At 41.2% G+C, this 13,627-nt stretch overlaps 1 protein-coding gene across 3 annotated transcripts; it reads left to right on the top strand.

Annotated features, from left to right (window-relative positions):
• The first annotated feature begins 6,312 nt into the window (after window positions 1-6,312).
• On the top strand, window positions 6,313-13,140 carry LOC136875569 (actin-5C-like). 3 transcript variants are annotated; one of them, XM_068228072.1, is made up of 5 exons: window positions 6,313-6,483; window positions 7,396-7,556; window positions 7,667-7,906; window positions 8,024-8,162; window positions 11,979-13,140. In XM_068228072.1, exons 2-5 carry the CDS (start codon window positions 7,431-7,433, stop codon window positions 12,602-12,604), a joined length of 1,131 nt encoding a protein of 376 aa, XP_068084173.1. In that variant the 5' UTR covers window positions 6,313-6,483; window positions 7,396-7,430; the 3' UTR covers window positions 12,605-13,140. The 3 variants fall into 3 exon arrangements, with proteins under 3 accessions (XP_068084173.1, XP_068084172.1, XP_068084174.1); XM_068228071.1 differs by lacking the exon at window positions 6,313-6,483 and adding an exon at window positions 6,969-7,043; XM_068228073.1 differs by lacking the exon at window positions 6,313-6,483 and adding an exon at window positions 7,153-7,282.
• The last annotated feature ends 487 nt before the right edge of the window (window positions 13,141-13,627 follow it).

Raw genomic sequence — 13,627 nt, 5'->3', positions numbered from 1 at the left:
ATCATAAGGGGGAAAAGATGGGACATCGTTATGGGGTAATAGGAATGTTGGAAGGAGGTGTGCGCAGAGGTCGTAGTGGTGGTGGTAGTAAGTGGTGGGGGGGGTGTTGACGGGGATGGAGGTGGAGGGGTTGCGATGGACGAAACAGCTGTAGCAGGTGCGTTGTCCATGAACTGCGCTAAGATGTTGGGAGGAGTAGATTCCACACGGTGAAGACGATGTTGGATGAGCGCACCATTATCCTTGATGTTGAAGAAGTCACCTGCAGAGGCGATGTACAAATGTACCTCGGTGATGGTGCGGGGCCGTCGTAGAGTCGTGTGGCACTATGGACGCCGAGCATGCGGAGATCGATCTGGATGTCCTCGTCGGAGATTGCAAGGTCAACATCACGGACTATACAGGTATAATACATGGTGAAGAGGCCGACTTCCTGCTTGGTGCCAGCCTATATGTTTGGTTAGGGTCGGCGGGCTGCGGAGAAAAGACGTGTCGTCACTCGGCCGAAAAAAAAAGAAACGTTGTGGAGACTTAGAGATGAGCCCACTTGAGAGATATGTTCTGATGAACGAAGTCAGGTGATGCAAGAAACATTAGATTAGGAAACGAAATCTTAAAGGAAGTAGATGAGTATTGTTACTTGGGTAGTAAAATAACTAGTGATAGCAGAAGTAAGGAGGACATAAAATGCAGACTAGCACAAGCAAGAAAAGAAATATGCTCACTTCGAACATTGATATAGGAATTATAAAGATGTTTTTGAAGACTTTCGTCTGGAGTGTGGCATTGTGTGGAAGTGAAACATGGACGACAACTAGCTCAGAAAGAAAGACGATAGAAGCTTTTGAAATGTGGTGTTACAGAAGAATGCTGAAGGTGAGATGGATAGATCGAATCACGAATGAAGAGATGCTGAATCAAATTGGTGAGAGGAGATCGATTTGACTAAATTTGACCAGAAGTAGAGATAGAATGATAGGGCACATCTTAAGATGGTTTAAGATGGTTTTCAGTTGGTTTTTGAGGGAAATGTAGGCGGTAAGAGCGGTAGGGGTAGACCAAGGTATGAATATGGCAGACAGATTAGAGGATATGTATGATGAAGCAGTTATGTAGAAATGAAAAAGGTTAGCACAGGATATGGTGGCATAGAGACCTGCATCAAACCAGTCTAAGGACTTGTGACTCAAACAACAACTACTACAATAGAATGTGTTTCATTTTGTTAAACGAATTGAAGCGAAGAATAGGCTACGGCCACACGAGTAGTTAATTCTGTTGGAAGTCAGCAGCAAATACAGAAGAAAAAATGTGCACCTTGTGTTGCAATGTGATGGGCGACACTTGCCAGTAAATGCAGTTCGCCGGAAGCAGTTCAAGGTCTTGCTGTTGAAGAGATAGGCCAGAGCCCATTTCTTTCACTGCATAAGCTGCTGGGTATTGGCCACTAGAGACGGGATTTACTGCGTATTTTATCTTCGTTCATCGCGCATATAACAATAGTACATTTACGAAATATGTGGATAGTGAACGTGTCATTCTGGAAGTGGTGAAGTACCCATATTTGTACAATACGCGCAGTAGCGGCGCTAAGCAGCTCTCCCGCCCCCCCCAGCAATAATTGAAAATGGATCACTCATTTCCTGATGAGGAAAGTTACATGTTTATTTCGTAGAACAAGATTGTATACATTAGAATGAGCAGCAACGACGACGACATTTCGCCACTTAGAACTGGCAATAGATCGCGAAAAGAGTTCAGTGACATTCGGTATTATTAAAAATAATTGCCTTGGTAAAGCTTCAGGTTCTCATAAATAAGGACAAATTTACCCTTCGTTGACCTTTCACTGATAGTAGGATGAATTCACCACTTTCCTGTTTTGTCAACGCCGCCTCGGTCGTACAATTGCAAGATTCATAACTGAACTAGATCTTCGGGAACAACAGATGAGGATCCTTGCTCTGCAGCAGCAAAAAAAAAAAAAAAAAAACCAAATCCTACGGCACTTAACGCCCTTGAAAGCGCTTTGGCCTGCAGATTACGAGGAGTCGTGTGGTCAGCACGACGCATCCTCTCGGTCGTTATTCTGGGCTTTCTAGACCGAGACCGCCATCTCACAGTCAGATAGCTCCTCAATTCTAATCAGTAATCACGTAGGCTGAGTGGACCTCGAACCAGCCCTCAGGTCGAGATAAAAATCCCTGACCTGGCCGGGAATCGAACCCGGGGGCCTCCGGGCGAGAGGCAGGCACACTACCCCTACACCACGGGGCCGGCTTTGCTCTGCAGCAACTGTGCTACAACTGCATTTGCTGCCGCCATGTGTAATCCAGCGGCAGCAATTGTCGTGGTACAGTTTTCGCTGCTTGCTGCAACTGTATTTACTGTCTCGTGTGGCCTTAGCCTAAGACGTCAATCTATATGAACAAGAAAATTAAGCAAAGTTCAAATGAGTGCAGTTCAAATAACAATGGACCCTGTAACACATTTGGACATAGAATTAAAAGAGTTCAAATGAAATTATAACTGAAAATAAGGTACCGGTGGCGTATTACAAAAAACTATTCAGTACACTGTTCCAGTATATGCATTGGTCTTTCTTCTATATTGAGCTGTATCTTCCACATCTAATGGCAGAAATTCAGACAAATTAATAACTATAAAATGTTCGCAGTATACCTGAATTGGAGAAAATTTTATTTAACGCACGCTTACGTTTGAAGTACATCCACAGTTCAACGAGCGAGAATAATGAAGTAGAGGGAATCGATATTCGTACTGATATGATAGCGTACTATTTTTTTGCTAGTGGTTTTACGTCGCACCGACACAGATAGGTCTTATGGCGACGATGGGATAGGAAAGGTCTAGGAGTGGGAAGGAAGCGACCGTGGCCTTAAGGTACAGCCCCAGCATTTGCCTGGTGTGAAAATGGGAAACCACGGAAAACCATCTTCAGGGCTGCTGACAGTGGGATTCGAACCCACTATCTCCCGGATGCAAGCTCACAGCAGCGCGCCTCTAACCGCATGGCCAACTCGTCCGGTACTTATTATTTGTAGTAAGCACTATTCAAAGGTCTCGTCATGATTCATAAACAAAGCATTATGGAATAAAACTGCCATAAGTTTCAGAACTCTTCTCTATCCAAAGCATTTCGCTGTGCTGTAGAATCAAACCAGATACCAGACCATGTCGTCAGTAGCGGCGATTGGCAATTAAAAGTGGGGAGTCAAAAATGTAGAGACAAAAAGCACCCGGGTTTTGGGATATAGCGGACAGAGGACGTGGTTTGGGGGGGGGGGGGTGTATATACACAGACGGACATAAGTGTTCACACAGAGGCCTATTGACCTATTAGTCAATATAAAATAGGCACGGTAGCAAACTGCGTACGTTCTTCGGTCCATCATGAATTGAAACGATACATTGTGCATACACACGCTAAAATACGTACAGTAAAATCCTGATCATACATGAAGAGATGAGGAAAATAAAGCCGGGCAGCAGTGGTATGTCTGGACAGAAGTCTACACACACCGATGAAAGCTGCCAACAAAACAGAGTAGTACGCCTCAGTTCTGACTTGAACATTGACGACTGAACACAGTTATGAGCCTTGTTTATCTTAGAAGTGGATCCTGATGATTCACGGTGGAATGGAGAAAATTAGGAAGGAAACTACAAGTGAAGGAAGAAAAATAATACGCCGAAATTTCACAAATCATTAAACGAAACAGATAACAGTGTGCACTATCATTAAGAAGTAGAAAACTTCAAAAACATTGATAAAAAGAGAAGTGGACATCCCGGTAGGCTCACTCTGAGAGAAGAGAAGACGGTAAGTCTTCTTGTTAAGACGTCGTCTCCAAACGGAGGTAGACGATCCACACGGCCAGCACTGATCTTGATGCTGCAGCCATGCCATGTGAATTTGTTGGAATATCGCTCAGGATCTTTCCCGTTGCCTTCTGCATCCTATGTCGTTGACCAAACTGGCTCCTCCGCCTTTGGGAACAATTTCTTGTCCCCAGGACAATAGAGTGTCCTTACCCATACCCGCTCAAAGATATTGTTGGCACTTGGCAGAGGTAATCGGTCCCTTCATTCGTTAGCCGACTGCATATAAAATATCATTTTTATATGCAGTCGTTGCCCCCTCTCTACCGCAGGGAGGTGAATGTCAGGATTTCACCTTCATTGAAACAAGGACCAAATGGCATTTCCTTGTTTCTCTGGTTCTTTAGAGAGGAGACGGTAATTAGGACAGTGCAAAAGACTCCAAAAATATAATCTTCCGAAATTGCAGCAGAACTTCAGGAGTACCATAGTAGACAGGTACATCGTAAGACAATTCGTAGAACTATTCATGGAGCTGGATATCATACCCAAAATCCCAGGAGGAATCCATTTATCAGCCCAGTAAACAAAAATGAAGAAATTGGCATGAAAGATGACAACTTCTGGAAAAATGTTATTTTTTATATGAAAGCAAATTTAACATTTTTCGCCATGATAGAAGAATTTCGGTGTGGAGGAAAATGAATAGAGAGTTTGAAACAATCAATATCCAGACTACAGTCAAATACGGTGGTGGAGGTGTTCTGGTGTAGTGGTGTATGGCGGCTTCAGGTGTTGGAGACCTAGTGTTTATAGATGGAACAATGGACCAGTATGTTTATTTAGATATTTTGAAAAACAATTTACGACATAGTGCCCAAAAACTAGGTCTACAGGCTGATTAATACTTTCAGCAGGACAACTGCCCGAAGCATACTGCTAATAATGTTATTGCTGGATTGTTTATAATACACTTCACACCCTGAAAACCTCTCCCCAGTCCCCCGACCTTAATCCCATTGAACATCTATGGGACGAACTCGAACGACGAGTCAGAAAACACTACATATCCAGCAAAAACCGGCTGAAAGAATTGCTTCAACAAGAATGGAATTTACTATCGGTGAAGAAATCACAAGAAAATTAGTAGCTTCAATGCCTAACAGTTTAAGAAGTGTTATTCGCTACAAGGGAATTCGCACACGTTGCTAAACGGGACACAAATAGTGACGAACGTGTAGTTTAAGTTGTTGTGAGAACATTTATGTCCACCCTTAAAAAGACTAGAGTACTACCTTTCACTTTATAGCAAATCACTTCTTTCCATTTTGTGTATTCTGTAACTAAATATACAATTGTAAACGACATACATTTCTATTAAATATATATATTTAAAAAGGCATTTACTATTTCCAATATGTGCATATGTCAAATGTCTCCAGTGCTGTGCCAGTGTACATTAAAACTGAACAATTTGTAAGTTTATGTTCTCTGAGCGAATTTACACGGAGAGGTAAGGGGTTGACAGTTTACCAAATTAAGTGAGGTAATGATAATTTGAGATTTTGATTCAATACTATACAATAAATCTCTCACACCAAAGGAACAACATTACACATGTATTAGAATTAAATAGAAATACGGTGTGATTATAGAGTTAAAATTCATTTAGTATTTGACTACACGCGAAGAAAGTAATGGACACTAAAGAGATTGTCAGACTGACGAATGCGCGCGGCAAGCGGGTGAATCATACCACAGTGTCCATTGACTTTGGCTACCCGTCCTCACAACACATGCCAAGTCTCCACTACTTTCTGTGGCGTTGTACAAAACGGTTATCCGCGACAAACGACATTTTATGCATACCAGGGTAATACTTTTGTTAATAATTAAAAGAAATAAAGGGAAGAATTACCTTATATAATGGCTTGTACAAATTGCTTCTCTTAATCCTATAATTCCTAGGTTCAGCCGGCTAAAATGGAATCAAAATATGTTCTCTCCGCAAAGTGCCCCCCCCCCCCCTCAAATTGACGCTACAACTTGTAGCGGCTCTTCGTCCAATCAGAATCTCCATTTTATGCCCATATATGGCACGTACAATTCCGAGAACACTGGTGGGGGTACTGTGGACGAGTCCATTGTGATAGGGGAGTAAGCTATCTCGGCGCGATTTATAGATAACATTTATTAGGATTTAATTCAGAAAATACTTTGAAGTACATAAAATGATGTTATATGTTAAATAAAGTATATGCATATCACTTATGATCATATAGTGAAATAGTTTTGATCTGAAGTTTTTGAACTTCCCTGGGCGAGTCCATTTTGTAACTAAACTTTCCCTGAACTCACTTGCGGCAAATTTCTTGTTGTGTACAGAGGTGTGACGTGTTTCGTCTGTTGAAAGGTAAGGAAAAATTGTGTGTTAGGGAAGTGTTTGCAATTGTTTAAGTTCTTATTAGGGTTGTTAATGAAATTTTAGTGTTATTAATGCATGATAAAGCTTATTGTCAGTTTCTCAGCACCAAGTAACCGGCATATTGCTCCGCTCTGAGGCATCCAAATGAAAATCATATTTCTTATTATCCCTGTTAATGACTTACTGCTTAGACCCTGTTGTTCATTTTAAGTGAGGTTTGTATTACATCTAACGGCTTATTGAGCGCGCACGATATCCGTGTTGACTTTCAACAGGTTGCTGTGAAGTAGCAGGTGGTTTTAGTCTAAATTTAGTTCTCCAACCACTTAGCTGTCTCCGTTCGTTGTGGTTAAGTTCGTTAAAGTAAGCAGTCCGGTGTGGTATTGTCATGCCTACTAATACAGCTTATTAATTTTAAAGAATTAAACTAGTATAGACATGTGATATTTCGTATCCGTTTAACTTTGCTGGAACATTTTCGTGTAGTGTGTGATGCGAAGTTCCATTTCTCATCCATAACGCTTACAATTTTATATTGCCTTAGCTATTTCAATCGTTTTTACCCGGCGTGAGGTTTCGGTAGGGTGCGTTGAGTTCCACGCTGTTGGCTCTATACCATATATGGTAAAGAAAGCAGCCATTGGCTCAGTTTTAGGGAGGGGATTGTGGTGGGGATGGGAGGGGCATGGTATCACTGGTTTGAATCAGTCTGCCGCTAGATCAGTCGTTGTACAATTGCAGTGTAGTGCCTTGCGCTTGTATATAATTTATACTTGTAAGTTGAGAAGTGATTTTTTTAAACATCAATTTTTCGTTTGGAATAGTGCATTTTCGTTCTAACTGTATAGTCATTGATTTGGTTTTCAATTTTCTACGAGGATACCTACTACAATTTCTATAGGGTGGGGCTACCGGTATGAGGGTTTCGCCAGTGTCCAAGGATATATCCTTATTGCGATGAACTTTTGAGTGTGACAGTACATAATTTGCATGTTGGGTGGTGTCTAATCTGAGGTGGGCTGTCTTGGTTGCAGGTGTCCACATTCTTTGGTGTTAGTTCATTTGCGAATCTGTAGTTGTGAGCTGCTCTGTGTTGCATCTTGGCATATTTTTTTTTTTTTTTTCAGTACCCGGTACTTCGTATACTCAACTACTACTAACCATGTGTGACGAGGAAATTGCAGCACTTGTGGTCGACAATGGATCCGGAATGTGCAAAGCTGGGTTTGCAGGCGATGATGCACCCAGGGCTGTGTTTCCTTCAATCGTTGGTCGACCAAGGCATCAGGTAACTTTGTTTTTCCGAGCTATTAGTAACATTGGTATTTCTCCTTTATGGTAGAATTATTCCATCCTGGAAGACTACTTTTTATTAAATTTGGTATTCTTGTTTAATAGGGAGTGATGGTTGGTATGGGCCAGAAAGACAGCTATGTAGGTGACGAGGCTCAATCCAAGCGAGGTATTCTTACCCTGAAATACCCTATTGAACATGGTATTGTCACAAACTGGGATGACATGGAAAAGATCTGGCATCATACTTTTTACAATGAACTCAGAGTGGCTCCTGAAGAACATCCAGTTCTGTTGACTGAAGCTCCTCTCAACCCCAAAGCTAACAGGGAGAAGATGACACAGGTAGGTTGAACTGCTGATAGGATCAAAATTCTGTTAAACCGCTGAATTTCTTGAGGGTTTTTTAAATGGTCATTTTATTTCCATGAATGTCTTCTTGAACATTGTTATATTTTGCAGATCATGTTTGAAACTTTCAACACCCCCGCAATGTACGTAGCAATCCAGGCTGTGCTGTCACTGTATGCCTCTGGTAGGACAACTGGTATTGTTCTGGATTCTGGTGATGGAGTTTCGCACACTGTACCTATCTACGAAGGTAAGTTTTTATTTTGTATGTGTAGGTGTTTGGTTTGGTAGATTTAAAGTCTTATTTTTAACTTGACAATTTGTCAGTGTTGCCTGTAACAATGCCTTCAGTTTTGTGCGATGTTATTTTTGTTTTTCTCTTAACATTTAGTTGGTCTCCCTCACTCTGAGCTTTCCTAGAGAGGATAGTGACATACTTTTTGAGCTTTCGGCATCAGGCTGATTATTTTTTAGTTTCTTGTTGCCATGTGTAAATCCTGGTGGACCATAGAATACTTAGTTGTTGATCAAAAGAAATCTGTGGAACTACAAGAATAGGGATGCAGTTTCAATAATTTATGAACTTAATTATTGGTTCTAGGTCTATTTAGAAAAAATCACTCCTCCGGATGTGCTTGGGGGTGAAGGTGAAATTCATTGCAGAAGAGTGTTGAGGATTTCATTGTACAGGAATATAATTTCCTTGCTTTAGTTAATGCTTTTTGTGAATCGTTTGCAGTTATTAGTTTCAAATGACCTCGGAACTTTCGTGTAGCAGGACTGAATGCATCTAGCAATTGAGGCGCTGGCCTTCTGACCCCAACCTGGCGGGTTCGATCCTGGCTCAGTCCGGTTGTATGTCGAGGTGCTTGAATAAGTTAGCATCGTGTCTAGATTTAATCAGGGGCGACCGAACGTTATGTGCTGAAGTGTCGCAGCACATTGCCAATTTAAAAAATAAATCTTTAAAAATATTATCTGCAATCAAATACAGTGTATTGAAAAATACGTCAGCCAAAGGATAGGAAATTAAACTCCACTCACAACCAGGTAACCAGACCTGTGCTCCACGCAGGGTGGCTATGCTGGGCTGTGCGATCACAGCTCAGCGTGAATTTCTAAGCTTGTTGCCAGAAAACCGGAACTCTGCCTTTTGCGCATGCGTGCCCAACTTTTCCGATAGGCTGTGGAAACAGCCAAGACCGTCAAGACATCACTCCACGTCGATTGTTCGTTCGACCACAGAGGCAGCACTAGTCACACTTGCGTTACGACCGAAATGATAACGTGGCAGGTGGCACACACTCAACACATCGGTAGTATTTAAGAGAGGATCGCTCAGAGCAAACGGGAAAACAAAATACTGTAGGGCTGTCCCCGCCAGGTCTTTTAATAGCAAAGAGGATAAAATACAACTTGCTCATTCCGTAGCTACCTTTCTAAATCAATGAAATATAAAAAAATGTACTTATGTTGCCAAAATAAGGACAGGATATAAAAATTCTAGTTTATAACGGTCACTATAAGAACGTAACATGTAATTTTGCATTATGACGTTGCTGGTTTTATTTCAATGATTTTGGTAACATTGGAAAGTTCTGTTTTTGCGCTCACACAAAGTGTTTGAGTTCGTGGATATTTTGCCATTGAAGGTGTTAGTGTGTTTAATTATAGTTGTTTTTTTTGCTATTGGCTTTACGTCGCACCAACACAGTAGGTCTTATGGCGACGATGGGACAGGAAAGGGCTAAGAGTGTGAAAGAAGCTGCCGTGGCCTTAATTAAGGTACAGCCCCAGCATTTGCCTGATATGAAAATGGGAAACCACGGAAAACCATCTTCAGGGATGCCCAGTGGGGTTCGAACCCACTATCTCCCGAATACTGGATACTGGCCGCACTTAAGCAACCGCAGCAATCGAGCTCGGTAATTATATAGTTTTATAGTTTTTTTAAATGAGGAATGTGTATGTGTTGGGTTTATTTGCGTGTTTGTTCCGTGTGGAAAACTCAGTGGAGAGCCTCTTAAAAACCTCATACCGGTATGTTTCTCAGTATTTGTATGTTTTGGAGGGAGGATGGGTTACAACACAAAACTGGTTTTCTGCACCAGCCGCCACTGGATTTAATGGCATGTAAAAACTCGTGAGGGGCGAAATTCCTGCACCTCAGTCTCCAGAAACGTCGTGCAGTTGGTGGGACGTAAAAATCTTAACACATTCAGGTTTCATATAAATCGTTTCTTCAGTGAATACCAGGCCATTCCTTGGAAGTTTTGTGTGATAAGCTATTTGTAGGCACTTTTGTGCTTTGAAAACTATTGATTTGGTTTAAACTTCAATTCTTGTTTGAGAGTATGTGCTGTCCTTTTAAACACCATGTAAAAATTCTCATAGTTTAGGCTTTATTTTAGGCAGATGTATATCTTGCTCCTGTATATATGGATTTTTTTTTTCATTTTAAAACCCCTACAAATTCTAAGTTGGTTTCTTTATCTAACGGACTATAATTTTAACATTACCTGCAGGTTTTTCAACTGAAATTTTAAAAATCTTGACTATGTACATGTTGGTCCATAAGACTTGTAACTTAACTGTATTCTTATCCTTAGTAGGTAATGGTTAAAGCCAGACGTCTGTATTCTTTTACATACAATAGACTGTATTGGCTATTTCCATTGGGAATTCTATTACTTTCTTACTCATAATTTGCTATGAACGATTGCCTACCTGGGGCTGCCCTAACATTGAGCCACTTGCTAAGGCTTTTGATCTGGAATATGTCCCAGTGGTTGTAGTTCTATGGAATATTTCAATATGAGTCTGTATAGAGGGTTAGGAATACAGCATAGCACTCCTCAATCAAGGTCACATTTCAGTAAACTAGGCTTGCTAGCATTGGGACTAGCAGGAAAAGACCGTTGGTCAGCTTTGGTTGAGGGAAGTAACAAGTGGCATTCCAAGACTTGAACGGTAAACAAAAGGGTCTGGGTGCATCATGTCGTCTGCTGCAAAGCTGCGTACAGGTTTTTAGTTTCACTGGGAGCACAAGTCTGTAGATTTCACTTTACAACTACTGGTTGTAACTGTAAGCAATGTGCTGGCACAATGTTTCACATTTTCCTCACCTGTTAGAGAAGTCTTTTCTTCCAAAATATGTACAGTATTACGGGCCGTGAAAGTATATAAAGTCGTTCCATTTAACATCGTTAACTCCTGATGAGGTTCCCTGCGGAAAGGGCATCCAGTTATGAAAACTGGGTGAAAATTCATCCAGCTTCATCAGACCCCTTAAAAAAAAGTGGGACAAGTATTTGACATACACTTGCAGATGAAGCAGTCTTATCGGCTATACCTCGATAATTTCAAACTTTGTGGTTTAGTTATTTTCACAAGGTGACAGTCGTGGCCATACCTTATGAGGCCTCTATCGGAGATGGCGAACTGCTCCAGCCATTAGGAAGACTGAAAATCGTTGCATTTCCAATATGTACATAACATGTTCTTAATTCTTCTACATAAGTATCCTTGGGTAGGTTGGTGGGACTGTGACAAGCTTTAAGGGTGGATCTCTTCTCGGCTACTTCAGATATAGTTCCTAGTTTCTGTACTTTGTTTACTCTTAATCAAGGCTTTGCATATCATAGTGCTACCCTATTCAATACTATTACCTTTGGCCTATATGTTTGTATTTTCTATGTGTATTTTGAGAGCATGGAATCTTTGATTACTGCTTGTCTTGGGACCATACGAACGGGTTATGCTGATATGGATTTTAATGTGTTCTGCATTATCATTTGGCAAAGCATTGGATTGGCCTATTGTTAGGAAAGTTGTCTGCTTGTAAAGGAGATGCATTTTTGTCCTCCCTAACTTTAGTCCCTGAGAATAATGGAGCCATTATTGCTTAGTAGAGCATTAGACGAGGAAGAGGGGATTGTATTAGAGGCTTTCGCTCATGAGACTAGGTTTATTCCCTGAGTGATATCCCACTTTCATTATACTCCTTTTTAAGGACACCGCCACCATCCACAGCGAAGTTTACCATATTACTTTCTTGTTTGTGCAGGTTATGCTCTTCCTCATGCCATCCTTCGATTGGATTTGGCTGGTCGTGACTTGACAGATTACCTTATGAAGATTCTGACTGAACGAGGCTACAGTTTCACTACCACAGCAGAGCGAGAAATCGTCAGAGACATCAAGGAGAAGCTGTGCTATGTGGCTCTCGACTTCGAACAGGAAATGGCTACTGCTGCATCTTCAAGTTCCCTGGAGAAATCGTATGAACTTCCTGACGGACAAGTCATCACAATTGGCAACGAGCGGTTCCGTTGTCCCGAAGCTTTGTTCCAGCCATCCTTCCTGGGTATGGAAGCCTGTGGAATCCACGAAACCACCTACAATTCGATCATGAAGTGCGACGTGGACATCCGTAAGGATTTGTATGCCAACACTGTCCTTTCTGGAGGCACCACCATGTACCCTGGTATTGCTGACAGGATGCAGAAGGAAATCACTGCTTTGGCTCCTTCAACAATGAAAATCAAAATTGTTGCCCCACCCGAGAGGAAGTACTCTGTCTGGATTGGTGGTTCTATCCTTGCTTCTCTGTCTACCTTCCAGCAGATGTGGATCTCCAAACAGGAATACGATGAGTCTGGCCCATCTATTGTCCACAGGAAATGTTTCTAAAGACATTGTCAGCGTACCTTATTTTGATCATCTATTTGCTAGAAGTTCGACTTCTAGGTTGAGGCAGACCCCCTCCGAGCAACCCCGGGAGTTCGTAAAAGACTTTACTGTTTGTTATTCATGAACAATTATGTATAGTGATTTTTTTTCCTCTTCTATACAAGCAAGGAAATAGTCTGCCTTTTCTCTATTTAAGATCACCTTCAATGTATCCCAGGGTTTGTCGGAGCATTAGACTGTGAGAAATCGTGCTCAATCATTCCGCGTAAAAGGCTTATTCTTATTCGAACAATGTAAGATATTTGGTAACTTTTGTATCTCAATAGTGTACTTTTTGTTAGGTTTTCCTCAGACGTTTTTCACACGTAAAAGTTGTGACCATTTCCTTTTCAAAACATGGTTCATTTTCTTCCTCAAGGACCTACCAATGAAAGCACTAAATGCACCAAGCCAAAGTATTAATTTAATCCCATTAGCAAGACTTATGAAATTGGAAAAACGGGAAAATAAAGACTTATTAAAAACATTGAAATATATCTTGTTCATTCCTCAACCTTGTTATTCCTGTTACATTTTTCATATCCTTGTGCAACTGGTCTACAGTTTTAACCTAAAAATTTAATAGGGTTGAATCTTGTGGCAGTCTTCCAGCATAGGAGCATGGGTAATTTGTAACTAAAACAATGCACCATTAGCATGGCAACTGGTTTAATACTTAGTGGTCTAACGTAGTGATAGGGAAAACTCGCGTTCGGTTCAAGATACTAGAGCCTGACGTCACTGTCTCGATGCATCTCGAGGCACCCTTCAATTGGACCTCAGCCAGGACTAATATGGTAGAAACAGAATTGATTAGTAAACGTCGGATACGAGCTGTCAGCGACGTTGGTTATTATCCCCAGTTACGTTTTGTGGTTATTTGAATCTTCTATTCAAATATTTTTGTTTTGCAATCGGAATTTCCGCTACCAACACACGGCAGTTCGTGAAGGAACAACCAAATCGCTAATACAAGTAATTGTA

This window comes from Anabrus simplex, chromosome 6 (assembly GCF_040414725.1).
Source record: "Anabrus simplex isolate iqAnaSimp1 chromosome 6, ASM4041472v1, whole genome shotgun sequence".
NCBI lineage: Eukaryota > Metazoa > Arthropoda > Insecta > Orthoptera > Tettigoniidae > Anabrus > Anabrus simplex.
The sequence above is the reverse complement of the archived record's forward strand: the minus strand, read 5'-3'. Positions and strand labels throughout refer to the sequence as shown.